The 27,478-nt window shown below is 40.9% G+C and overlaps 2 protein-coding genes across 5 annotated transcripts in view; one reads left to right on the plus strand and one right to left on the minus strand.

Moving 5' to 3' along the window:
- Tcerg1 (transcription elongation regulator 1) overlaps positions 1-16,236 on the plus strand; it is a 54,593-nt gene extending 38,357 nt beyond the window's left edge. For all 4 annotated transcript variants that reach the window (XM_037197120.1, XM_028881716.2, XM_028881717.2 and 1 more), the window contains 8 exons: positions 2,032-2,150; positions 4,720-4,870; positions 7,623-7,787; positions 8,228-8,410; positions 11,612-11,791; positions 12,435-12,518; positions 13,949-14,049; positions 15,213-16,236. In XM_037197120.1, coding sequence (XP_037053015.1) covers positions 2,032-2,150; positions 4,720-4,870; positions 7,623-7,787; positions 8,228-8,410; positions 11,612-11,791; positions 12,435-12,518; positions 13,949-14,049; positions 15,213-15,414 — 1,185 coding nt within the window. In that variant the 3' untranslated portion in view covers positions 15,415-16,236. The remainder of the gene's footprint in view (positions 1-2,031; positions 2,151-4,719; positions 4,871-7,622; positions 7,788-8,227; positions 8,411-11,611; positions 11,792-12,434; positions 12,519-13,948; positions 14,050-15,212) is intronic.
- A 1,127-nt stretch (positions 16,237-17,363) lies between these two features.
- On the minus strand, positions 17,364-20,264 carry Gpr151 (G protein-coupled receptor 151). Its single transcript, XM_028881719.2, has one exon. It carries the CDS (start codon positions 20,249-20,251, stop codon positions 18,983-18,985), a length of 1,269 nt encoding a protein of 422 aa, XP_028737552.2. The 5' UTR covers positions 20,252-20,264; the 3' UTR covers positions 17,364-18,982.
- Positions 20,265-27,478: the final 7,214 nt, after the last annotated feature.

Raw genomic sequence — 27,478 nt, forward strand, 5'->3', positions numbered from 1 at the left:
TACCTATTATGTTTTTGATTTTCCCCTAGGAAAATCTTAATCCTTTGTGATCTGATGTTCCAGTGAGATATGTTTGAGTAGAATATTACATTGTGCAATATGGAAATTGATGTCTTTGAGTTCTGGGAAATTCTCTTCCATTACTTTTGTTGTTGCTGTTATTGTTATTTTTTGAGATTTTCATACACGTATGCAATGTATTATGATCATATCAACCCCTAGCTCCCTAGACCCTCCCCTGCCACAACGCCCTCCTAGCTTGTGTCCTCTTTCCATAGCCTTCCGAGTCCAGTTCAGTGCCAGCCTATATGCATGGGTATATGCCACTCACTGGACCACAGGCAACACGATGGCCCTTTCTACTTGGTAGTCCTTAATTGCTAAACAATCTTCATCTTTATGGAACTACTGTAGTCCTTCCTCTTCTGTGCTGGACTTTGCACTGGGTTGATCTTACACAGGTCTTTTCAGGCAGTCCTAGCCTCTGCTTCCACTCTTACACAGTGTTTTCTGTGCCATGTGGGGAGGAGTGTGATAGAGATGTCTCATTTAGGATTGAACACTCTAGACCTACTCATTCTCTACACTTGGACCAGCTGTTAAATTATCATTTATTAATAAATAGCCATTGGCTGCAAAAAGAAGGTTCTGTGATGAGGGCTGGAAAGCTTGAGTGAATTGTGGGTATAGAGATAAGTATTTAGAAGGCAGTTTAACAAAACAACAGTACTAGGTTTTCTGTATGGTGCATGAGCTTCTGAGCCGCAGGTTCTCCAAATTGGTTTTGTTTTGTTTTGGAGCAGAGAATTTATTTTTCTGGTCTCTGGGTTCTGGGTTCATCGTTCATCCCCAATCTTTCCCTTGCACTTTTTCCCTTTTCTTCCCTTTTCTTCTGTTGTATTGGATATTGAACCCTGGCCTCTAATCCCCAGCCCTCATTCTTAAATTCCTGGTCTTTTCTCTTGAATTTTTTTGCCCCTTCACCATTGTCAGCTAACCTGTTCGGTTCTATTTTGCTTCTTCCCTTATCAATTTCTAAGATTTTGTTTAGGTTTTTCTTCTAGAGTTAGTTTCATAAGTTGCTTGAGTTTTGTGTGTTTTTTCCTTTCCTTTTGAACTTTGTTTCTTGACAGAGTCCTAAATCAGATGCCTTTGAACTCTTGCCTCACGGTGAAGAGAGAAGCAGCAGACCAGTCTGACATTCGGGTGGGCTGCCATGGTTTGGGACTTCTGCAAAGATGCACTGGTTAGGGTTAACACTGATGGTCAATTGACAGACTCTAGTATCCCCCAGGAAGACAAGCCCCAGGGCATGCATGCTGTGAGGGATTCTTTAGATTAGGCTAATTGAGATGGGAGTCAGCCCACATACTTCTGAGAGAACCGTGCCTCAGTTCTGAGACTGTGGTTCTTATTCTGGTAGCTGCATTCAGAAATGATGTTGCCTCAAGGTAGGAGACACTTGTTTAGCTAGCCTTTTAGAACAGGGATCTGCAGACTTTTAAGGGTTGGATAATATGTGGGGTTTTGTGGTCCAGTTGCAACTCTGAACTGTTATTTTAGTGTAGAAGCATCACAGACAATATGTAAAGCAATGAGAATGACTGTTCAGACAAAGCTTTAGACCCAGACATTGGAGTTTCGCTTAACTTCTCTTGGTCGTACAGTACTAAGGAGGGGAAGTAGTGTAGAGTAGATTTAGGTATTGAAGGAGAATTAAGTTATGGAACGAGTTCCAGAGGACTGTGGTGTAGCTTGCATGTCTGTTTGAAATACATGCTATACCATTGGGAGAAAATTATGAAATACAGGGCTTTTCTTTGTTTCTCTTTTTCTGTTTAGTCCCGGAATGCTAAGTGGAGTGTCATATACTTGTGCACTATTTTGATAAAGTGAGACTTGCTGGAGATAATCTACTGTTGATTAGCTATACATAGTATATGGTTACTATTACAGTTTGGATGGAGACATTGTTTTGTAATTTTCTATTAGAAAGACTATGTTATCAAATTGGTATATTTTTTGTGATAGGTGTTTGATCAGTATGTCAAGACCAGAGCAGAGGAAGAACGCAGGGAAAAGAAAAACAAAATAATGCAAGCCAAGGAAGATTTCAAAAAAATGATGGAAGAAGCAAAGTTTAATCCCAGGTATGTGTTTGACTCCAGTAACATCTGAGTATGCATTTTCCCCTGAAATCGAGTATGTCTGTGCAACAGTGATTTAGGTGATCAAGTTATCCCTGTTTTGTAGATAAGGACAGTAACGTAAGCAGCTTAGGTGGTGGTGACAGAGGTTTACTCAGTCAGCCATTGTTGAGAATTGTATAAACAGGAGGGATGGCTCATGGCTAACTGTGACTGCTTGCTGTCTTACTTAACACAGAGGGTAGTATATTTTAGTCTTGTGTTGACATGATTGTTAAAGTGATAAATAAACCTTATTTTTCCTTTAAATACGAAAGTGTCTTATTGTAGGGGTGAATCTCATTGTATAAGCTTTATAAATAATGCTTTGTATTCATGGAAAAACTACCTTTTTCCTATTTTTGAAGTTTGAGGATAGTTTCATTGGAGTTCCCCCCCCCCCCTTTAAACATCCCAGGCCAGGAAAGCTGTAAGTCTCAGCAGCTGCCTGGAGGAGGAGAATGGAGAAGAGAATGAAAAGATCCATGCCATGTGAGCAGGCTCAGTAGTCAGATACTGGTTAGACAGGTAGCTCATGACAGGGAGACACTTTAGAGGGCTAGTAAGGAATCCTGAAGGACCAGTCAAAGCCCACTTCAGTTCTGGCCAGCGTCCAAAAAAAAAAAAAAAGAAAGAAAGAAATAGACCACGGAAAAGTAGTACCTTTCTGTTAAGCCCGAGAAACGTGGGTAGCCCCAACTGAACTTCATCATTGCTTGGCTTATAGGAACTGCCTCTTTATCTCTTTTAAACACCTTGCATCATTAGCCTAGAGTTATTGTCTTTGTATTTGTTGACCTTCTAGGATTGACTGAGACTTTTAGAATTACAAATTGGTATTTTTAATCAAATTTGGGGAATTTTGGCTAGTTATCTTGTGCCCTCAATGTACTCTTTGCTCTTTTAGATTCTTCTCCCTGTTCATGTGTTAGCATTCTGTTCCTGGCTCCCACCCCCAATCAGTTCTCTGGGTCATCCTTCGATTAGGTAATAGTGACTGATCTAGCTTTCACATAAATGATCTTTCTAGTGTGTCCATTATAGTGTTAAACATACTCAGTTAATCTTTCTTAATGGTTTTAATTTTTTGTAAATATTTTTTTCTGGTCTGGGTGTGCATGTTTAATCCCAGTATTCTGGAGTCAGAAGCAGGTGAATCTGTGTGAGTTTGAAGCCAACTCTGTTGAAATTTCTTATTTGTTCATTAAGATAATTTTCAGTTGTTTGAATTTATTTTCATTTAATTTTCTAGTGTAATTATAAGAGCTTGAAAACATTGCTTCTTAGAACAATGTCTGGGTGTCTATCTAGGGTTTGTTTCCCCCAAAGTAACATATGTAATTCTTTGTATATACTGTGATATTTTAAACATTTAGCATTTTGAATATTTACAAACTCTAGACTCTTATATCTTCCATTTGCTAAGCGGACGGTGTAGTGACTGGGTGTTGCCTGGAGGCTTGACTTTATGACTTATTAGAGTGGGTCTTTGCAAATGGAGCTATCTCCCTTGTAAATCTTTTATGGACTTGCTTGATACTATTCTTTTGGCATATTTGAATCTCTATTAACTCTGTGCTTTTTATTTTTTAGATTTTATTTTTAATTATGTGTATGTGTCTATGTGAGGGTATGAATGAGTGCAGTGACCTGCAGAGATCATAAAGGGTGTTGGATCCCCTGGAAGTAGAATTACAGGTGGTTGTGAGCAAACTCAGGTCCTCCGTAAGAGCAGTATATGCTCTTAACTGCTGAGCCTTCTCTTCAGCCCTGCCTTTTTGGTTTTCTGAGACAGGGTTTCTCTGTGTAACAGCCCTGGCTGTCCTAGAACTTGCTGTGTAGACCAGACTGGCCTTGAACTCAAAGCTCCACCTGCCTCTGCCTCACAAGTGGTGGGATGCTTTTTCACTCTTACTGTGATGACATAGCATAGAGGAGGCTGTGCCACGCTTTTCCACAGTTCGGTTGTGTTTGAGGCCCCTTTGGGAATTACCCCACAGTGAGTCTTCTGGGGAGTCAGGATTTCCCTGTCTCTAGGACTTCTTCCTGTGTTCTTTTAGTGCCCAAACTTTTGTAGCCACTATGTTACATGTGACCTAGCTCTGCACCTTGGAAGGTTGTGTGAAGATGAGTTACGGTCGGGTGTACCTCCTGAATTCTCTCCTTTCAGGTACCTCGCTGGTACTCTGCCTGTTGTCATCTGTTTTAAATCAGGTGCCCTATCTACTTCATTCAGTTTAGGGAGAGTCGGTCAGATAAGCTATCCCATTGTGTTTGAAGCAAGCCATGGCTACACACTTGGGTAGTGGATGAGTTATTTACTGTATCCCCTAATCTTAGTTGGTTGGCATATAACCACTAACCACCTTTTCAGTCAGTACTGCTTTCCTTTTCTTCCTGTGTGTCACTGTTCAGATTCGGGACCTACAAGTCTGTGGTACACATTCCTGTTAAGAAAATGGTATATTCCTTTTATGCTTGTTTTAGAAACAAATAGTCAACTAAAGTTAGCATGCTGACCATTTTCTTACAGAGCTACTTTTAGTGAATTTGCTGCCAAACATGCTAAAGATTCAAGATTCAAAGCAATTGAAAAGATGAAAGATAGAGAAGCATTGTTTAATGAATTTGTGGCAGCTGCAAGGAAGAAAGAGAAAGAAGATTCGAAGACCAGAGGTGAGAAGGTAAGATGGTCTAGTTCTAGTGGCCTGTTTGGTGGGTGAGGACTAATAAGTGTACTGTTTCCCAACCTTGTTTGTAGGTATAAGCAATTGGATCCGTGTTTTCCTTTCATTTGCACAATTGTTGGTTTACCTAGATTATGCATATATATTTTCATAATCCTAATTTTAGAAACCTCAGTAAACTATTTAGAATTGCTTTAAATTCTATTAAATAAGATATCTGGTAAGCCTGGAACTGGGTTTAGTTCCATGGTAACTAAAGCGTGTTAAGATTTCAGAAGTCTTTATAGATGCTAATATTTGAATTTCAAAGAACTTCTTAATCTTTGTATTCTATAAAAATATCATTTTAGCAAGTTTCTAATCTTTCAGTAAATGTATCTTACATATAAATTATTGCTTATCAGAATTAAAGGTCAGCTATTAAAGATTAATGCGTCTGAAATGTCATTTGATCGCAGTGTCAGGAATAGAGAGCTCACCACTGTGGAGACAGAACAGTAGGGAGATGGCACCAGTGGTGTGTGAGCCATCCAAACAGTCACTCTCGGAGTGTTCAGTGTTCTCTGTAATGGGGGGAAAGAGCCTCTGGAGCCTCCTTCCTGACCTTCAGAATTACTGCTTATGGTTACTTACTGCTGTTAAGAAAGGCTAACAATATTTAGGAAGTAATCCTAAGTCTCATTGTTAAGAAGTCTCTTTTAGTTAAAATAGTATTAGATGAAACAGCTTTTGATAGTAATAGGAGAACTCTGATTATTTGATATGTTGGGCTTCAAAGTAAATTTTATAGAATTACTTTACAGATGACTTAAAATGATTATGCTTCTTAAAAGAAATGTGCAGAAAAAATCATCTAAACAAAAATTAGGAATATTTCGTATATCTGTTAGAATCACATCAATGAATTGCTGCTCTGGACTTTTGTTTTTCAATATATAATTTTTCTTCTTAATTTTCATTTTATGTCCATTGGTGTTTTGCCTGCATGTATGTCTGTGTGAGGGTGTCAGAAGCCCTGGAACTAGGGTTACAGAAAGGTGTGAGCTGCCATGTGAGTGCTGGGAGTTGAACCCGGGTCCTCTGGAAGAGCAGCCCGTGCTCTTAACTTCTGAGTCATTTCTCCAGCCCCTACTTTTGACTTTTAGAATAATGTATTTGATCATTTGATAGTACATGATTGCACTGAATGTAAATTGTTTTTTTTAATAACTTAATTTTCTAAACATGTTTGGGATAACTTAAGAATTTTATTTTATAATAAATGGGTAGATTGCAGTTTGATTCTGTGTGGCCTGTCAGTCAATTTAGTTTTAACAGCTGCCATCACTGGTACACATGGTATCAGCAGATTTCCTAGTTGTGCTGTTACTGTTCTAGCGTCCTGCAGTTCTGGTCCTTACATGTATTATTTTGAGTTTCCCCCTGGAGTCCTCAGAAGAACATTGAATAGACAGGATATCAAATAAATCCAAATAAAGACTTCTATAAAATCCTTATCCTCTAGACAATAAAGACAGATTGAGCTAATTTAAAAGATACAAAACAGATTACCAGACCATCAGAGAATTTATAAGGGTTAATGTGATAGATTGTATGTTCACATTTTGTGAAATACTTGGTTAATGAAAATTTTATCACTTTTCCTCTGTTATGTTTTTGTTAATCTTAGACTTAAAAAAAATTGTAACCTTGTAAGACTGGCAGCAGTAGCAGGGTAGGAATAATAAGGGTTTGCTTCAGTGCAGCTTTTCATTTTGTAAAAATCATGCCCTTAGAGTTGGTTTGCTTTTACTTGACATGTATGCATTTTGTTTGCAAAAAAACAGTACTCAAGCTTCTGTTTACTGCTGCTTACTGGAACGACTTCATCCTTTAGAAGTACACATTTGAAGGTGCAGGCGATGGAGTTAACCCTGTTAGAAAATTGGCTTTCTAACTTTTGTACTGTATAGTGCTTAATCATTTTTGCTGTGGTAAGGATGGAAAACAGAAGGGCTGTGAGTTAAGCTGCTGGTAAATTTCATTTTTTTGGCGTTTATTAACTACTTTTCATGCTTAGCAGCTTTAGCAAGCTCGTCATGGTAATGCCCACAATGAAAAGATTTTAAGAGTTTATTTATAATATTTGTTCATGTATCACACACGTTAAAAACTGTAACTACTTTATGCAGTTTATATAATATATTATAAATAAATATTAAAATAGAAGTTTTTAAAATCCTTTTATTTTAGACATTTGATAGCAAGCAGGTCATAAAAACTTGGTATTTGTGTTCAGTGATTTCTGGATTTTCTCTTAATTTTAATGAACGGAAATTATTCATCTAGTTTTTAAAATGAATCATTCTTATCATCTTCATATTAAATTATTTTGCTGTCACCTCATAATCCTGGATCTTGCTAAAACTATGTGCAGCTCATTTCAAGTTGATGTTCCATATGAAAACACAGCAGCCCTGAATTCAAAGGCTGTAAGCAACCTAAATACTGTTTGTTGTCAGTGTAGTTTTAAATATGATAGTAGGGATTTGGCAGATTTTAAATAGTCTGTATGTTTCTTGAGTTTTATCTTTTTTAATAATGGGGGAATTTCTCTTTCACTAAGATTCATTGGCCTCCAAGTAAGTGACTTTTAAAAATTACTATGATCGTGTTTAAGGTAAGAAACAGATTGTTGGGTTGTTAATTATTTCAACATGGAGAGTTTCTCACAGTGTATCATTCTGCCTTCACTTGTTTTAAAATGTAGATTAAATCGGATTTTTTTGAGCTGTTATCCAATCATCACTTGGACAGTCAGTCTCGATGGAGCAAAGTAAAAGATAAAGTAGAAAGTGACCCACGGTACAAAGCGGTGGATAGTTCTTCAATGAGAGAAGACCTTTTCAAACAGTACATAGAAAAAATAGCTAAGGTAACTGTTAGACTCACTGGTGTTAACCTTTGAATATTGTATTACTTAATGTTGTTTAAGGGTGGATGTTGCTTCAATGTTGGGGTGGAATTTTTCTCATAGTTGATGGGGAAGGTGAAATTACGAATCTCAGTTGATTGGGAAGACATGTTTATAAATGTTCTGAGGGAAAATTACATTTTGAACACTTTTGTTGGCAAGGTATTTTATGGGAAAGAAATCCCGCTCGCACACCCCCCACTCCCCCCAACACAAAGTTTCTCTGTGTATCCCTGGCTGTCTTGGGACATGCTTTGTAGACCAAGCTGGCCTTGAACTCAGAGATCCGCCTACCTTTGTCTCCAGAGTGCTGGGATTAAAGGCGTGTGCTGCCTTCTGAAAAGATCTTAATGAGGTTGGTAAGGAGGATAATGTAATTTTATTTTATTTTATTTTTACAGAATTTAGACTCTGAAAAGGAAAAGGAGCTGGAAAGGCAAGCCCGCATTGAGGCAAGCCTTCGAGAACGGGAAAGAGAAGTTCAGAAAGCACGTTCTGAGCAAACTAAAGAAATTGACCGAGAGAGAGAACAGCACAAACGAGAAGAAGCAATCCAGAATTTCAAGGCTCTTCTGTCTGACATGGTACTTTCCTTTCTCTGAATACTGGACGTGGAAGTTCATTTTATTACCAGTGTTCTGTAAATTGATTATGAGATAGTTTGTTACTTGTGAAGCACTTAAAAATTGAATTCTTGGTATTAGTACTACTGACATAGGAAAACACAAGAAATTCCAAGTTAGATGTTTTTAAAAATGAAAATTCATAACTCCAAAATTTAATTTTTAAGATAGTTTTTGGTGAAAGCCATCTTTAAATTCTTACATACTTGCCATTGAAATAAAGTGTGCTGAGCATAATTGGATTTTTTTCTTGATGTTTAGGGCCAATGGTTCTCAACCTTCCTAATGCTGCAACCCTTTAATACAGTTTCTCTTGTGGTGGTGACTCCCAACCATACAATTATTTTCATTACTACTTCATAACTGTAATTTTGCTGCTGTTACAAATCATAATGTAAATTTCTGATCTGATATGTGACCCCAAAGGGGTCACAACCCACAGGTTGAGAACTACTGGTTCAGGATCATTGTGATGACCAGGTATACCGTAGATGGTGAAGGGTACTGACCCAAGAGACAGCTCTGAGACTTGGTTGAAAGGCCGCTGCCTTAGCCCTAGAGTTGTTGAGGTGTGTAGGGAAACAAGGAATGCTGGGGCTGCTCTGCTGTGTCATCCCTCTTAGTCACTGTCTCCTCTATGAGCTGGACTCTGCTGCTGCTGTCGTCACTTCTCATCTTCCTTGCTTCTGTTGCTGCATTTTTGGGCTGTGCATCTGGACATCTTAGTAGTTTGAGGTCTCTTTCCTGACATTCCTCTGAGTCTTTTGCTTTAGTTGCAGTTGCAGTGATTTTTGTGAAGAGCAAACCTCATTTTGTCTCTCCTGGTTACTTGAAGGAGGTTAAGGCTCTCCATACTCCCAGCAGTTGCCTGCCAGTCAAATTCAACTCTTGTTGTTTTTTATTTTGTTTTAGAATTCAATTCCTTTGTTTGTTTGCTCCGAGACAGGGTTTTCCTTTGTTGCCCAGGCTCGTCTAAGGCACTGATCCTCTTACCTTGACAGGGGGGCAGCACCATACCTAGTTCTGCTCCTTGATTAAAGTAGACAGACAGACCACCGGTTCTGTCTGTGGCAGCCCTTCACCTTCCCACCACAATGACACACTTTCTCACTGTGGAAGAGCGCACGCCTTTAATCCCCGTACTTGGGGGACAAAGGCAGGCAGATCTCTGTGAGTTCAAGGACAGCTAGGGCCACACAGAGAAACACTGTCTCAAAACCAAGAGTGCACACTGACCTCTCCTAGAAGCCACTCCCCACCCACAGCACCTGTGTTCAGCATACACCACTGTCACACTTACTACATTTGTCCTATAGAAAATACACATTCTGAAAAGTGACAGTTGTCATCTTACTTAGTTGTAGTTGCAGTGCCAACACACATTTAGACATTTGGTAAATGTTAAAGACATTCTGTATTTGTATACTTTCCTTCTTCTCTTTCTTTCTTTTCGTTCTTCCTGGTTCCTGTCATTGTCTGCCATTGATGGTGTTGGTGAACCACCTGGATCTGTGACAATTTCTGTTATTGTCTGTTTTTTTTTTTTTTTCCCAAAGTTGTAGTATCATAATTACATTTTGAAATCAGAGTGTGTGGTGCTTCTGTCTTTGTTTTGTGCTCAAGATTAACTTGGCTCCATAGGAATGTAAGAACTGTTTCTCTAATCAGTGGGCACAGAGTATCGTCCAGCTCGTTTGTACTTCTTTCAGTTTTTCTTTTTTGTCAGTGTTTAATAGTTTTTAGCATACAATTAATTTGCTCTTTGCTTAAATTTATGCTACTATTTTTTGGGAGGGTGTTGTTAATGCTGTTCCATGTGAGATTTTTCTCACACTTTACATTTTAATTGCTTATGAAATCTTACTGACATTTGTATGGTGGTTTTTGTATCCTTTTAACTTTACTAAATTTATTGTTTCTAACAGTGTTTTGGTGGAGTCTTCAGATTTTTCTATATGTAGGATCATGTCATCAGCAACTCTTGACATTTTAAACTCTTGCTTCCTGTTGTGATGTCTTTTTTCTCTTGCCTTCTAAAGATACTGTTTTGAGAAGGAAGGCTAAGAGAGGATATTCCTAACACCTCATGTCTTAGAGGGAAAATGTTCAACTTCTCACTCTTGGAGATGATTAGCTGTGACTCATTATGGACAGTCTTCATTGCATTGAATTACATTCCCCCTATATCCAGTCTATTACACTTATTTTTGTAAATGTATGTGTGTGCCCTTCGGTCATGCTGTATGTGTGGACCTCAGGACAACTTTCAGGAGTCTGTTCTCTTCTTCTACCACGTGGCGTCCTGGGATTAGACTCAGGTCATTGAACTTGGCAACAAGTGCCTTCACCTATTGAACCATCTTGTTGGCCTCTGCTCAGAGTTTTTGTTATGAAAGGGAATTTATTTCGTTGTTTTTTTCTATATCTATTGATAATCATAACGCAAAAATACCCTTACTATTTTGTGAATGTGCATTTTCATGCTCACTAATTTCCATATATTACTTTGACCTTTTGCTGTGGGTTAGAAGTGTTGCTTCTAGTAGATTGGTTAATAAGTCCAGATTCGAGCTCAAGCTTTATTGTACCACTTTTTGGAGAGGAGATATTTAGTGATAGAAGAAGGCAAAATTAACATTTCTTTCTTTTAATTGACATAACATTTAGCAACATAAAGTACTAATTATAAACTTCTTAGTGGTCATGACTGGAAGATGATCTGCTCCTCACCCCTGCCCCTCAGCCTGAGTATTTCATTATGTAATTCATCACCAGGATTAAGATTTCTGTTCTAAAGTAGGTTTTAGGAGACTTCTTAACTAAAATGGTATTACCATAAGCTTCTTGCTTAAACTATTGGCAATGTACATTGCTTATTTGTTGGTTAACTTGATGGAAAGCTAATCTCCTGACGAAATTCACTTACTGAACATTGTACTTACAGTGGTCTTTTAACACAGGATTCATTTATGAGGTAGTCTGGTCGACTACCTCAGGAAATGTTTTTAGTTTTTGAATGTGACTACCTTTGTAAAGCCTGGGTGAAGTTAATCATTCCTGACTACAGCTTGAACTTCTTACTGTGTAAATATTGCAAAGTCTACTTGGTGGGATGTGGGTGTGTGGGCGCATCAAATACACATACACATTGTTTGTTTTTAGGTCCGCTCTTCCGATGTATCGTGGTCTGATACTAGGAGGACCCTCCGGAAAGATCACCGCTGGGAATCTGGGTCCTTATTGGAAAGAGAGGAGAAAGAGAAGCTTTTCAATGAACACATCGAAGCACTTACCAAGAAGAAAAGGGAGCACTTCAGGCAGCTTCTGGATGAAACGTCCGCGGTGAGAGGCCTGTCTTTCTTTTCTGGAATCTCCATTTATAATTTGATGACGGAAAATTCTGACATAATTTTTAGTGTCTTGGTCAGACCCATTATTTGAATCCTTAGATTTTATAACATTCTCTTCTGATTTCCCCCCCTTAAACATGTTACTGTGCTCCCACTTGTCAGGAATTAGTTCTTTTTGCAGCTTCCAAATATGTAGCTGCTTCTCTGGTGACTAGAATGCCCTTAGCTGTACCTTACCAGTGGGCTCTCTTCCTTCCCTCCGTTTGCACTGTGGTGCTGTAGCCCCTCATCTGGCAGTTTGTACGCTTTGTTATCCAGGTTCTGTTCCTATTTATCTGCTCTTTTTGGTGATGGTTTCTACAGAAGTTATGATGTTTGCCCATGTAAATACAGGGTTTGCAGGTGATTGTCTTAGGCCACCTTGAAAGTATGGCCATGAAAATAACTCTTGTGGCAAGCCAGCAAAAAGAAATTGCATTAAAGCTGCTCCCTGTCCCTAACTAGTCCAGTTACGCTTGGGCATTACCAGAGATTGCAGGTCAGTGTGTAATATTATGTACCATATGTACTGAGTTTGACTCTCTGAATAAAAGGGAATTGTAGTTATGTTTTCTTTTCACTTGTTTTTTTCAAAGATTACCTTAACATCCACATGGAAAGAAGTGAAAAAAATAATCAAGGAAGATCCTCGGTGCATTAAGTTTTCCTCCAGTGATAGGGTAAGAGGATTTGGGATATCCCCTTATGACACTTGGGTTTGCGTGGGACTAATGATATGGCTCAGATTGGCCTCTGGATAAACCTCATGCCTTAGCTTATAGAGTGCTAAGGCTGCACATGTGCACTATCACACCCTGAAGTTGATAAATGCTGATGGGTGCCTAATCATGGCATTAGTAGCTTGACCAAATACAAAACTGATTGTTACCAAACATGATTTTAGGTGAATTACATTATGAAATATAAACCAGGACTTTAAGTACATTTTATTTATTTATTTGTTTTTTGAGACAGAGTTCCTTTGTAATTCACTTTTTAGACCAGGCTGGCTTCAAACTCATAGAAATCCACCTGCCTCTGCCTTCCTAGTTGTGGGATTAAAAGTGTGCACCACTACAACTGGCTTTTAAGTACATGTCTTTAAAAATTGTGTTCCATACATTAACAAGAAAGCGGTAATCTAAAGCTTAAGTTTGTGTTTAAGGTCTTACCAATTGAATGAAACTACAGCCAGTTTCTGCTAGGTGGGCATCGGGCTGGCAGTTGGTGCTAAGGTATGGAAGGACCTTCCTATTAAGTCACACTGGCAAACAGTGTGAGGTCCTAAGTTCTTGTAGAGGAGCCTCTACAGAAGCAGAGTGTCCCAATGCATGAGATTTTAACAGCAGAGCCCAGTTCTTGCACACTTGCCTCTGTATAGGAAACAAGCCCATCTAATGTCTGATACAGGGAATAATACAAAAAATAGTTTCCTGGAAAACACCATTCTGTCCTTTGGCTGTCCTTGTCTTGCCACTGATTGGGATCTCTTGGTCTGACATTGAGAAGCCCAAAGACTAAATTTCTGAAACTCTAGTAAGTTGCATTTTTTATGTGAACCACAAAATATGTAGGGCTGTGAGAGTGATAGACTGATAGCAAGGAGACCCACTGTCAGTTCCCAATTTACCTAACTACTTAGAAGAAATTGATAGCAGGGTCTATATAGATAATATAGAACTTTCATTACAATTTCCTCATTAGAAAGCCAAATGCACAGTATGTTCTGAGTGTTCCCTTGTTTTGTATATCCATACATTATGTGGCATTACTGTCTTTGAGCGTGAAGAGAATACACTCTATAGGAAAAGATTGTTTGATCCTTAGTCTCGTGGTTCTCTTGTGCTTACCTCCTAAGGACATGTAGGAAGACAGATTTCATTTTAGCTGAATGTGCTTCACATTCTTGTGACTTTTTCCTCCTTTAAAAAATGTACTTTGCAGGTTATATACTACAGTAAGTTGTATAGAAAGAAAACCCTACCCTGCCTTGTTTTTTTAATTCTGAATCTTATTACAGGACTCACAGGTTACTGCTTTAATAAAGAAGTTGTTTGTTTTAGAGTCTGTCTGGTTCTCCCTTTAATCTTACTTTTTCCCATCCCTGCAGAAAAAACAAAGGGAGTTTGAAGAGTACATCAGAGACAAATACATCACTGCCAAAGCCGACTTCAGGACACTGTTGAAAGAGACCAAATTTATAACCTACAGGTGAGTGCAGTCGGGTGTCCCACCGGCAGCTGTGTCCACTAGCCTGTACTCTAACGGCCAGAGCATACTTTTCACTCACACACATGTTGACATTGTGAATTTTAGGAGTCAGAAGACGCCAGCGTTCCTCGAGGGCAGATACAGGCTGTACCACAGTACCTTTTTGGTTTTATTTTTTATTTTTATTTTTTTTAAAGAAAGGGCCCAGATGTCAATTTGTATTTTGTGTTATCTACATCCAGTTTTTTAAATACACTTTTGTTTTTACTTCACTGCTTTTTTTTTTTTTTTTTTGAGGACCCTCAACTCTTAAGAATTGTAATTCGCAAAGAGACTTTAAATGAATCCTTCACTATGAATTATCTTTGCCTCCTCTGAGGACTATTGAGTGTGATTAGATCGTCGATGCCTGAAATCATCTTGTTAAGGCAGAAAAATTATTTTTCCCCCTTAGGAAAGCTGTTTGCTGGATACACTTATTTTTAAAAAAATGAAAAATCAGAGCCCTTAGAAGTTTTTGGTGTAGCACACCCAACCCATCACCACTAGTAACCTTCCATCAGGAAGACAGTGTGGTATTGCCTACAGTCCGTGTGCTGTGCAGGGAACCAGTGCCTTCCCGCTCCAGCATTTCTTCTTTAAAGACGACCTTGAGGAAGGGTGTGCACGGGAGGATAGCTAGTGCTGAGGGTGTGGTTCTCAGGTGTTTTGTCGTTTGGATTTTTTCGGCAGGATCCTTAATGTTTTGCATCAGCTTGGGCTTTTAAATTAGATGTGAAGTAAGACTTCTTTCTACATTTTTATAGTTAATTTAGTGAAAGATGTGAAAGTGAAAGCTTGTGAAAGATGCTGGGATTGGCAGCCCCGCAGACTGAAGTCCTCTGTTCATCCACAGAACAGGTACAGCACGGGCAAGATTTACCTACCCACCCTCAGCCCTGATCTGGAGGGACCACCAGTAGGGGTGGGAGGGTAATTCAGCTTCTGAGGCCCTTTCACTCGTTGGAGTCTTTGCTGAGGCGATTTACAAAGGTGACTGCTGCAGTGAAATTTTTCTTTAAAAAGTGGAAACACAATTAGGAACTAGATGGACATTTCCAGCTCATTTCTGAAAGACCAGGGAACAGCAGTCAGTAATTCTTGTGCTTTTTTTCTTATTTCAGATCCAAAAAGCTAATCCAAGAATCTGATCAGCACCTGAAAGATGTAGAAAAGATTTTGCAGAATGACAAACGGTATCTAGTACTGGACTGTGTACCAGAGGAGAGGAGGAAACTGATCGTGGCGTATGTTGATGACCTGGATCGCCGGGGTCCACCACCACCTCCCACAGCATCAGAGCCCACTCGACGATCAACAAAATAATTCTAAATACCCTTCCACGGGCTCTCTGTTAATTGAAAACGCTTGCATGAGCCAAAAGTTCAGGTTTTTACATATATGTGCATTAGTCAACCTATTGCAAAACCACCTGATGAACAGAAGGAGAAGCAATTGTGAGCAGTCTCTGAACAGAACACTTTGAAAATATTTAATGCTTTTTTGTGTGGCATGACTGACGTACATACTCAAATATAGGCTGTCTAGTAAATTTAAAATCTCGAAGCTAAAAATCATCCTTTTATGAGATGTGGAAGTCAGTGACTTGGTGGTGTTCTTACTAGCAGTGTTACTCAGCAAGACAGGAGCATTTGTGGTTGGAGCTTGCAAATACCACAGACTCCAAGAAAACTGAAGTTGGGGTTTGTTTTAATTTCGTTTTGAAGCGGGTAAAAGAGAAAACACTGAATTGAATTCTTGCGGAGACGATGACTATTCTAGTGGCCATCCTTTGTCTCTAAGGAACAGCTTAGTTGTGTGTTTGCTCCCGTGCTTTGATTCCCCTCTGAGTAGAGGCCAAGTCTTGTGGAGCCCAGGAGAAGATTGCTTTAGTAATTTCTTCTCAGGTCTGAACACATTCATAACTAACATGGTGGCCAGAATTGAGTCCTGGTTAAACATACTTTACTCTCCACTGAGTGATCTTTACCGAAATTCTGAATTAGACAACAAAATTACCTTTCTGGATGTTCCCTGTAAACTACTCCTGTTTGAATGTTGAACTTTTGTTTCTAAAGTTTAATTTTAAGATGTTTGAATGTTCAGTTTATGTATTTGAACTACAATAAACCAACCCTTTTATATATGTGGATTGTAAATGGTTATTGTTACACAATATATTTTATAAAAACTCTTAAATCTGTTTTTTTTTGTTTTTTGTTTTTGTTTTTTAAGAAAGCAGCATATGCGATTTAAGACAACTGAATCTTGGATAGTATATGGTTTTTAAAGGCTTGACTATAATAATTGTATTTCCAATATAAAAGACAAGAAATTTTGTAGAAAGCCTGTTCTTCCTTTTTCCTTTGTGTGCCTGTGTTTTCAGTCTTTTAATGTTACTTGTTGCTTAATAGCGAGAATATTGTAATTTTTGTTTTCTTGTTTCTTTCTCATTAACATATCAAAGGGTTGTGCCTTTTGGGCTTCCTTTCAACCTGTCATGTATGTACCATGAACTTACCTTTGATGCTCAGTTAAGTTTTCCTGGCTTTTCCTTTTCTGTCTCTCTCGTTCTCTTGCTCTCTCTCTGTAAATCCTATGTTGTTCTCAGAGGTTGCCGGTACCAGAGGGCCACATAAATAAGATGTATGAGAAGATACGCTTATCGTCCCACCTGCCATGCTGGCAACAACACTTAGAAAGAAAGAGTGACTGACCTGTGCGTGTGTTCTGTAGAACATCCATATCTGTACACTAAGTGTCACAGAAATTATGGAACCTGTTGAAGACTAAGGTCTGAAGTTGGTAAACAGATAGGATTTGTATCCCCTCTCTTGAAATTTACATTTATAAACTTACTATGTGTTTTTTAAGTTTTGTTAGGAGTGCAATTGAAATGCTTGCCAAAAGGAAAACTATTACAGATGTCTGCCTTCCCTGAGGCCTTCATTCTGAGCTCCATGTGGTAGTGTCTGCACATTCGTCCATCCGTCACAATAGAAAAGAGTAAAGAAGTCTTGGCATTCCTGTGTCCTACTTAGGGCATAAATGCTTTGTGTGGACTGTTCTTAGAAGGAACAAGTCAATTTTTCCCTTGCAGAGTTTTAGATCAGAGCAGGATTCATGTTCTCAATGAATGATTCATTATAATTATATGTTGTTTTATCTGTAGCTTAAGGTGTTACTTTATCTGCAGTTTACTCAGAAACCTGGGACATTGTCATCCTCAGGCTGCCTCATAAAGCTCTCTTGTTCTGAGTGGTTTTGAAATGCTAATTCAAGACACAGACGGCTTTAAGTCTCTAACACCTGTCAGAAGTAAAACATTGCTTTTATTTCTTTACCGGTTGAGATGTCATATACTTGAAGCTTACACTCTACATATTGTATCTATAAAACAAGCTTGCTTCCTGCTTTCCACTGTCGGTGGCAACCCCTCGTGTAACTGGATTCACAAAGCAGTTTGGATTCTTCAGCTAAACTAATATTTATTTGAATATGAGAACTTGAAATACAATTTGTACTGAAACAAGTGAAAAGGAAGGCAGCTTTGTCTTGCTGTGTTGAACAACCTTTTATAGTAAAACAGTTCTTTGTACTGTACAGATTAGTCTCCAAACTCCTCCATTCTTTGTTTTAGAGGCATTTTTCTTCTCAGAGGTACCCCAACAGGAGAATACCCCAAAGTTCCATTAACAAAGCAATTAAAAATCATGAGTGTATAATGCTTTTTATATTTAAAGGGGAGGAATGTACAATTATTGGCAGTACTGCATTCTGCTATACCTAAATTTTCCACATCTAGGAACTCGGAAGCTTCTTATATTGTCCATTGCTTTGCATTGTCCTTGTGACCATTCTATTCTTTTCTAAATTTCCTGTTAGTGTCTGCTGGGTTCTCTCTCTCTCTCTCTCTCTCTCTCTCTCTCTCTCTCTCTCTCTCTCTCTCTCTCTCTCCCCTGCCAATGTGTGCTATTCTGCACTTTGTTACACTTGATTATTTTTATATCTTAGAAGCCCTGTGATATTTTTAAAGTTCAGGGTGTTCCAAATTTGATGATACAAGAAAATCCCATCATTCTCCTTTGTGCTTGCCTATAACTATTAATCAATAGTTAATACCTGTATCATCTTCAGCTTACAGTCTGCCTTAGAGAACAGAGAGCAAGGAGAATAAATTTAAGCTTGTAGAATACTCTGTTTTGGAAGAGAAGGGACATTTGTTTGAAAACTTTCTGCATTATGATATAGAATATCATGTTAGGCTACGAATATTCTCAGACTTTCAATCCAAAACTTAATTCAGGTAGATTTTTAAGGATTGAAACAGCTTTTATACTGTAAGGCAAGACTTGAATTTACTTAAATTTGGCCCAAAAGAGCCATGGTTTGAAATTAGTCCAGAATAGAAGATGTATTCATTATTTTGTAAATTTTGCTCAGGAAAATTATATGGATTTTTCATCAAGTATATTAACGTGTACTTAGCAAACGAGAATTTACAAGTCAGATTTACACTTTACAAAAGCCAAAGTAGACAGATAGTGAGCTATGCTTAGGTGAAATATAGCTTGCTGACGTGAGGCCAGCAGTTTCAGGAAGAAACAGTGATAAACTAACTACTCCAGCCAGTGCTGTTCAGGGTGTTTAGGGGTTACCCTGGGGAAATGTCGCTGTGAGCACAATAATTACATAACACTTCTAATGAGTTCTTTAGACAAGAGAATTCTGAAGCATAATCACCTCATGCCATTCTGCTTACCAGATTGTATAGTTTGAGAATGCAGAAGGAAATCTTTGCAGTTTCTAATGGTAATTTATACATCAGCAATATGGCTAAGCAACAGTACAAGTAAATACAGTAATCACATTTTTTCTTTGAAAGTTAAGTCCACTAATTATAGCTCTCTGTCTCTTGGCCTTCATGTTCCCAGGGTGTAGGGTCATGGTCTGGTGCTGAAGGGACAGCATCCCTCTCGTGCCAGAACTGCTGGACGTCAGGGAGGGTGGGAGCCACTGCCTTGTCCGTGTTCTCTCTGCTCGAGTTGGGGAAGCCGTGTCTGTCTGTCTCTTGAGTGGATGTTTGGGACTCTGCAGACGGAATCTTGTCAGGAAGGGCCTCTGTGTTTCCAACTGGTGCCCCCTGAACCTCTGAGGCACTTACAGGCTTTCTGGTTACCATCCATTTCCATACACCTTTCAAGCCTGCCTTGAACTCTTCAGACATCACTAGAAAAATGAGAGGGTTTGCTGTAGAGATGGAGAACATCAGGACTTGAGATAGGGCTATAAAACCCTGTGGTGGCAGTGGACCTCCATCCTTCAGATGCCATACCCACAGCCAGGCTACCCATTCGGGGAGCCACAGAAGAGCAGAGGTGATAGCAGTGCTTAGCAGCATCACTGTGAGTTGCTTGGAACGAATCTGGTTTCTAAGGTTTTGTGTTTTCGTACCTCGTTTTTTACATTGGCCATAAGCTCGCCAGAAATAAAAGCTGGCTAGAAGTAAAGGAAGGCAAAACACCAGGAGAGGGTAGAGCTTACCAAACACTGACATGAATTCTTGGGCCACAGCTGGCACATCCAGGAGGCACATTTCCACGCCTCCGTGATGTCTGGTGGTGCTAAAGAACCATTCTGGCAGGGGAAGCAGGCTGGCTATAACCCAGATGGCCACCAGCACTGACCAGATGGTGCAGTTGTGGATACTCACTTGCTTGGCTGGGTCACTTGCATACAGGAAGCACACTTTGGCAACTACAGCAGTTGTCAGACTCTTGGCTGCCATGCACATGTGGATGAACCAGTCAGAGGACTTGCAGACAAACCAGCCTAGATCCCAAACACCTCTGGAGTATGCTGCCGCTCGGACAGGTGCAGAAAAGAGCAGGAGAGAGATGTCAGCCAGGCTGAGATTCAGAATCAGGGAGTGGATCATGGATGGCTTCCTTTTCCAAACACCGTGAAGGAGGATGCCAATCACACATAGGTTCCCCACGAAGCCCACCAGGCACACAGCCACCAAGAGAGCCGGAATGATGGTCCTCCAGTCCTTGGAGTCAGATGGCAGGTACCCTCCTGCAAAGTGGAGGTGAGCAGACGACACATTCATGATGCTGGAATTGGAGTCAGCCAAGACAGCTGTCAGCGTTGCCTTTCCCATGTAGCTCCTCCCTGCAGAGGTTAGCTTCTGGTTTAGGTTGTTCTTTCTCTTTGCTCTTTTGCATAAGAAAAAAAATGCATGCCCTCTGTCGTCCACACTGACGACACCTCTGGACCCTCCCCTTGCTTGTTTGCTGACAATGGAAGGTTGGCTGCTGAGCTTTTGTGCTGCACAAAACTGTAACTGCATGGACTGACAGGCAGCAGGAGTGTGCTGATACCGCTCATTAGCAAGTCTAATACTAAACACCAGCTTCATAAAAGTGATAACACATTCCCATAAATGATACATGAGAAATGTCCAAGTAAGTAGGGATGTTCCCCTGGGGTGAGGGGAGATCATTAGAAAAGGTATTTTCAGCCAGTTATTTCTAAAATCTTGACTGGATTTCTAACTACAGACTGTGGTCTGTAATTCAGTAGACACTCCAGCTAATTCAAGCCCTTTGAGTTTTCACGTGCGTTAGGATCTGATAGCTTGATGTTGGTCTATCTAGATAGGGCCCAAGAGTCTTCTACCAAGTTCCTGTGGGGTGTTGCTACTGCTACCACTGGCACCTCACTCTAACCAGTGCTCCCTCCCCTCTTTTCCTCTGCAGACAGGAGCGTTCCTTTCCCCAACCCTCACTGCCGAATCAGTTCCACGAACAACTGGCTGATGCAAGCACAGCTGCATGGTGAAAAAGTTGGAGAAGTACTTTTCAACCCAATTATGGATGACCCAAGTTCATTGTGAATTTTCTAGAGGTTCTTCTGGAACTCTGAACTGGTTTACATATACTAAGAAGACTTCAACACGTAATGGCGATGAAGCCAAGTGATAAGCTTTTCAGAATGTTTATGTTGAAGACATTTAGGAGAAAGTACCATTTTAAAGTTGGAAAGCCAGCAAGGTGTCACAGCTGGTAAAAACAGTTGCTTGGCAAACTCGAGTCACTTGAGATGGACTCCCTAGAGTTGTCCTCGTCCTCCACAGGCACGGTAACACACATACCTTGTGGGAGCCCATTTTCAGGTTTCCTAGTGGCTTTACCCAGTGGGTCTGCATAGAGAGGTTGACTGGACCACGGGCCTGAGTGCAGGTGTTTTTAAGGGTCTGCACTTGACTGTAACTGGCAAGGCGGAGGTCTTTTGCTCCACCCCTTGGCATTGTTATAAATAGACCTTCGGAATAAAGTCCTGGGCCTGTTTGGATAAGGATCCAGGCTCACTTGAGTTTATCCTGCATTTCTCTCTTGTTTCTCTTCCCTCTATTTCTAACTAAGTCTCTTATCCCTCATTCCTCAAGAGTCCCTGGGGTAAATAATGGTGGGGACTGGTCCCCCACAAGACGTATCTCAGAAAATATACATAGTAACAAAATGGTTGGCGGAAGTAAAGCTCAGATGAACTGGGACGTCCCAGGCAGTGGACACTGGAGGGGAGGAGAAGAGCTGGTATCACCCAGACAGGAATAACCAGCAGACAGTGCAGTCCGTCCTGAGACTGACTTCCCTAACAGCAGACTGTACAGTCTGTCCTGAGACTGACTTCCCTAACAGCAGACAGTACAGTCCGTCCTGAGACTGACTTCCCTAACAGCAGACTGTACAGTCTGTCCTGAGACTGACTTCCCTAACAGCAGACAGTACAGTCCGTCCTGAGACTGACTTCCCTAACAGGCCCATGGAGAAAGAGACCTAAAACGCCCAAGGTCTAAAGGACAGTGCCAGGTGGGAGCGGAAGTGTCCCACTTGAGTGTGACTGCTCATACACTTCTAGTAGCAGTGGTCAGAATGGCCAGACTGTGAGTCACACCTCTGGGTCCTAGTACCAATTCTGCAGGTTTTTTCAGGGGAAGAAAAGGGCACAACAAAAACCCTGGGAGCCACAGACATACAGGCAGGCAAACACTCACACATGTAAAATAAAAACCAATAAATCTTAAAAAAATGAAAACGAAACCCGTTCCCTGAGTTGGTGCTCAACCAAGAAAGCTGGCCGTGGTGCCAGGCTTAGGGTTCTGCTTCTGTTCCCACATACCTAGGAGATGGAATTATGGTGGAAGGGCCAATGATGGAAGAGATCCTCTGAGCTATAACTAGGCACAATGGGCCTTCTTTTGGTAATGAGAATACTCTAAAATTGTACTGTGGAGTTTTCTGAGCAATTAAATGTACCAATTTACCTTCGATTGTTTATTCAGAATGTGCTAATTTAATTAATGTGAATATTTATTTATTTTTAGGTGTTTTTTTTTTGTTTGTTTGTTTTTTAAGACAGGGTTTCTCTGTGTAGTTTTGGTGCCTGTTCTGGAGCTTGCTCTGTAGACCAGGCTGGCCTTGAACTCACAGAGATCTGCCTGGCTCTGCCTCCCGAGTGCTGGGATTAAAGGTGTGTGTCACTGCCCAGCTTATTTTTATTTTTTTAAGAAAATAGTTATTTGGGGTGGAGGTAAAGATTTTTCTTGCTCTCAGATTGCAAAGTAGCCCCAGGCAGAAGATACATTTTATTCTGAGGTAAGAGCAGAGAGAAAGATCTAGAAGGAAGGGAATTGGTAGACAGCATGCCTGGCTTTTCTGGCTTAATCATTTTAAAATTTATTTTTTATGTATATGAGTGCTCTGTCTGCATGAACAACTTTATGCCAGAACAGGGCATCAGATCTCATTATAGATGGTTGTGAGCCACTGTGTGGTTGCTGGAAATTGAACTCAGGACCTCTGGAAGAGCGGCCGGTGCTCTTGGCTACTGAGCCACCTCTCCAGGCCCCCTACCATGTGACTTTCCCATGACCTACCTCAATGTTGCCAAGAAGTACCCTTGAAAATTGAGAAGTGGTGATAAAGCAATGAAAAATCGGAGCTATTGGCATCATTTTCTTGCTTGGAGATGGGTCTATCCTCACTGAAGAAGAAATGGGTCACTTTTAGGTTTGTCCTAGGAGAACAGGATCTTCTCAGCAAGTGCCAAGATGTTTTCATGGGCCCAGAATGGTCCTGGTTCATATCTAATAAACTTACTTTTGGATATAGGTGTCTTGTTTTTCTATTTGTGACCTTACTAGAATGATACATATATTCTATCATTTGGAGGCCAATCTAGCTGTTAAAAACAACCCATTGCCGGAACAATGTGGTACATCGTCATATTTCTAGCGCCCTGAAGGCTGGAGCAGTGCAAGTTCAAGATTAGCCGGGGCTACACAGTGAGCTATTATTATTTTTTTGACATTGAATTAAAAATTGAACACTTATTAAAATACAAAATTAGACTTTTCTCACATTGCGTCCTCCTTCTGTTGGCTTTCCCCCAACCCATGCCACCTCCTTTCAAATCTGAGCCCTTTATTAAAACTAAAATAATAACTGAAAGAAGTTATATCACCGAATGGACAAGAATAACAAATCTTACCCTTCCATACATCTCTGGGACAGTCTCGGGGTGGGGGGTCAGCTTCCTCCCACTGTACCCCATTCCACAAGACAACATGCAGAGCACATTTGTGTGCATGCGCGCCTTGGCACAGCTGTGGAGGCCGGAGGATAACTTTGGAGTAGTTCTCTCCTCCCACATTAATGTGGGTTCTACTGATTGAACTCAGGTTGTCAGGCTTGCACAGCAGAACCCTTCAGTCACGGAGGCATCTCACCACCCTCTTTATAAATCTTTTTATTTGTTCTTGAAGTTAAATTTCAAAATGTGTTTTCTTTGTTACTCTGAGCATGGTGGTTGGCGTCGGGTCCCGTGGAGCATGTGTGGAGGTCAGAGGCCAGCCTTCTGGAGTTGGCTCTCCACCTCCGTCTTGCTGTGGGTTCTTGGGATGAGATGGGGCTTGCAGAGGCTTGGGCTGCAGGTTCTTTAAGTACTGAGCCACCCCCTGATAACTAAATCTTGTCTCAAAAACAAAAACAACAAACAAAAGAAATCACAAAAGCCCATTTATATGACCCTGTTGTGTAGCAATTGTTGCCGCATTTTCCAGGAGCCTCAGTGAGTGATAGTTTGTATATTACAGAATGCACTCATCAAATTGTATAATTCCAGGTTGAATAATGTTACAGTTTCCTATCCTTCCTAGCCACAGTGGCCAGCCTGTGTGATGATCTCTTCGGCAAACTGGAGCTGTTTCCATGGTTACCAAACCCAGTGAGGCCCTGGCATCTTGACACACATTTCCATCATCCCCAGACCTAACAAGCTGCAAGTGTTCTGTGTTCACGCCGTTGATTTCTTGGTGGCATGAGAAGGGAAGCTACACTGCCCTCTTTGAGATGGCTGTGCATCCCATTTGTGACCTGGAGATGCCATCTGCTGTGCGGGCCATGGGTATCAGCTGATGAAGTTTCTCCATGCCTCAGAATAGCTCTTAGCCCTAAACCCTACGCTCAAGGAGGAAGATGTGACTTCTCCCATCTCTCCCTGTGGCCACCTCATGAATAAATTTTTTTTTCAGAAGCATTTTTACTGATTGATTGGCATTCATTTGCATAGGTAACATTATTTTTCAGCAATGCCAATAACAAAATGTATCGGAAAAAAATTCAAAGAAAGAATAGCTATTCTGATGGAGAAGAAAAGCTGTAGAAACTCGTGTTAAATGTTTCCACCTGGGTACAAAATGTTTGTTAATCACCCTTTCTGCTGAGTTCATTGAAACAAAGCAAGTTTGAAATAGCTCTCCTTTTCAATACAGGTGTGCATTGAAGCAGACAGAAAAGTCTAACAGTTTCACCAACATTCTATTTTGTGCATTATTTTATCCTCTTATAATTGAAAAATGGAAATGTCTCTAATTTCTTATCTTCCTAACCTTTTTGTTGTTGTTTTTGTTTTGTTTTCTAAGACAGATTTTCTCTGTGTAACTGCTCTAGCTGTCCTGGAACTGTGGACCAGGTTGGCCTTGAATTTAAAGAGATCCACCTGCCTCTGCCTTCAGAGTGCTGGGATTAAAGGCGTGCGCCGCCATGCTTGGCTCCTACCTTTTTAATTAGGCAGAGGAGGGAGGAGGTAATAAGCATTTTTTAGAAGAAACAGGTGCCACAGAGCTGGTGACCTGCTTATAGTTACCAACCTGATTAGTTGCCGAACAGAGACAATTCTTAAGCTTCCCCAGATGAAATGTATTTAGATAAGGGGGTGGGGGTCGGGGTCTAGACCACGTGAAACAGGTGCTGAGGTGGAGTCATAGCTCTCGTTTTTGAAGTCCCACTCATCTGCTGTTGTGGCCCTAAAGTCCCTCTCTGAAACTAATGGGCTGTATGGGTCCTAGAGTCTTGAAAAGCAGCTGGGGCTGGTGCCACGAGCCTAGAATCCCAGCACGCAGAAGGCCGAGGCAGAAATTCAAGGCTAGTCTGAGCTAGATGAGATTTGTCTCAAAAATTGTATGTAAAAGTAAAATACAAAGGAAAAACAGTTACCTGTCAGGCGAGGCTCTGTGGCAAAGATGGGATGTGATGCCTCCCAGATCTCTCCATCTGCATATTTCCAAATACATTCTACCCCTGTACATGGTTTGTGACGGGATCCCACTTTGTACTGTCAGCAGCAGCAGGGATAGAGACCCAGCTCAGCTGTCACCCACAAGCCTGAGGAGTTCCCGGATCAGGCACCCTGGCTCAGGTAAAACCAGATCCTTAGCGTCCACACAGAGGAAAATTTTAGCACAAGCCAGTAATAAGCAGAGCTGAAGGTTACTAGAAGACATTTTGAAAAAGAGCTCGGAAGCAGAAGGTTTAAGGGAATGAAGACACTTGGGGAGAAAATAAGACACACCTGAGAGCATGGCCGTGGGCTTCTCAGACAATGGCACCTCACTGTCCTTAATCATAGAGAGCATTTTGGAGATCTTAAGGTTATCTTCAAAAGGTTGCTAAGGAAACTATATTGAGGTCATATGTTGCTCCCCGAAGGCCACTGAACATGAATGTAATTGGTAAGGTAAAATTCTAGGCTCAATCCAAGCCTGTAAGGGCATTTTCTTAATTAGTGATTGATGTGGAAGTGTCCAGCCAAGTGTGGGTGGTGCCGTCTCTTGGCTGGTCTTGGGTTCCATGAGAAAGCAGGCTGAGCAAGCCATAGAGAGCAAGTCAGGAAGTGGTACTCCTCCTCCGTCTCTGACCTTGAATTTCCCTCGACAGCCGATGTAAGCCAAACAAACCCCTCCCCTTTTGGTCATGATATTTCATCAGAGATCATAGCAATAGTAACACTAATTAGGGCAGAAATGGGTACCAGAATAGTGGGGTATTACTGTGACAGACTTGAGCATGCTGTTTTGGGGAGGACTGTGGAAGGACTTTGGAACTCGGGGCTAGAAAAGCCATTGAGTGTTCAAAGCATGGTGAGCTTGGAGCATAATGTTGGGAGCAGTGCAGACCATGGAGGCCTGGCTTGCGATGTTCCACAGGGAAGTTGGGGAGTCACTTTTGTAGTGGTGTGTGTTCCGCCCGTGACCTTGGGCCATACAGCCCAAAGGAGGGGGTGCTTCCTGCTGTTGTACATGACCTTTTAAAAGGAGAGGGAGAAGGGTCATCTGCCCCTTCTCCATGCTCCTGCCTGGGAGGTGGATTGGCTTCCATCATATCAGAGGACGACTTCAGCTGTCTACTCCATTCTGTATTAGTGTATTTCCTCAATTTATATCTTAATACATTCCTACTACTCGTTAAATAGACTCACATGGATTGATCACAATAACTCATAGACTATCATTTTGAGTTGAGAATCCGTGGTTCTGCTTAGCTAGGGCAGAGCAATCCACTGAGATAGACAGGAGACCAGACGCTGGTGGCTGGAGGTAAGAAATTAACGGTGATTGAGAAGACCAGCAATCACTGAAGTGTAATCTGGGAAGTGTTTCCTCAGAGTCAGCCTACAGCTGTGCTCCAGAGGTGGCCAAGGTCGTACCTTGCACTGGCAGCTTAATTGGTAGTGTAAGAGTCACCCAGGTGGTACTGGTTTTGAAGGCATGAAAGGGTCATGAAAAGCAGCTGAGGCTCGGCGCACTGTGAGAGGCCGGGGTAGGCCAATGGAGAGGGTGCAACTTCCGCAGTAGCTGAAGGCCTGGGATTAAAGCGGTCCTAGGGAGAAGTTGAGGCTTGGCGCCGTGAAGAGAGCCCTGTTGCTGCAGCAGCGCTAGGATTTGGAGATGCCAGTACCATGGGATGACCACCAAGAACAGCAACAGTGGTGGAGGGGAGCCTGCCACAGCCTGAAAGACATGCTGTGCCAGCCGCAGAGGGTGGAG

The sequence above is a fragment of the Peromyscus leucopus genome, chromosome 19, assembly GCF_004664715.2.
Source record: "Peromyscus leucopus breed LL Stock chromosome 19, UCI_PerLeu_2.1, whole genome shotgun sequence".
Classification (NCBI taxonomy): domain Eukaryota; kingdom Metazoa; phylum Chordata; class Mammalia; order Rodentia; family Cricetidae; genus Peromyscus; species Peromyscus leucopus.

Coding starts and splice junctions, on each gene's coding strand:
- Gpr151 (XM_028881719.2), bottom strand. CDS start 20,251: ATGGGAAAGGCAACGCTGACAGCTGTCTTGGCTGACTCCAATTCCAGC.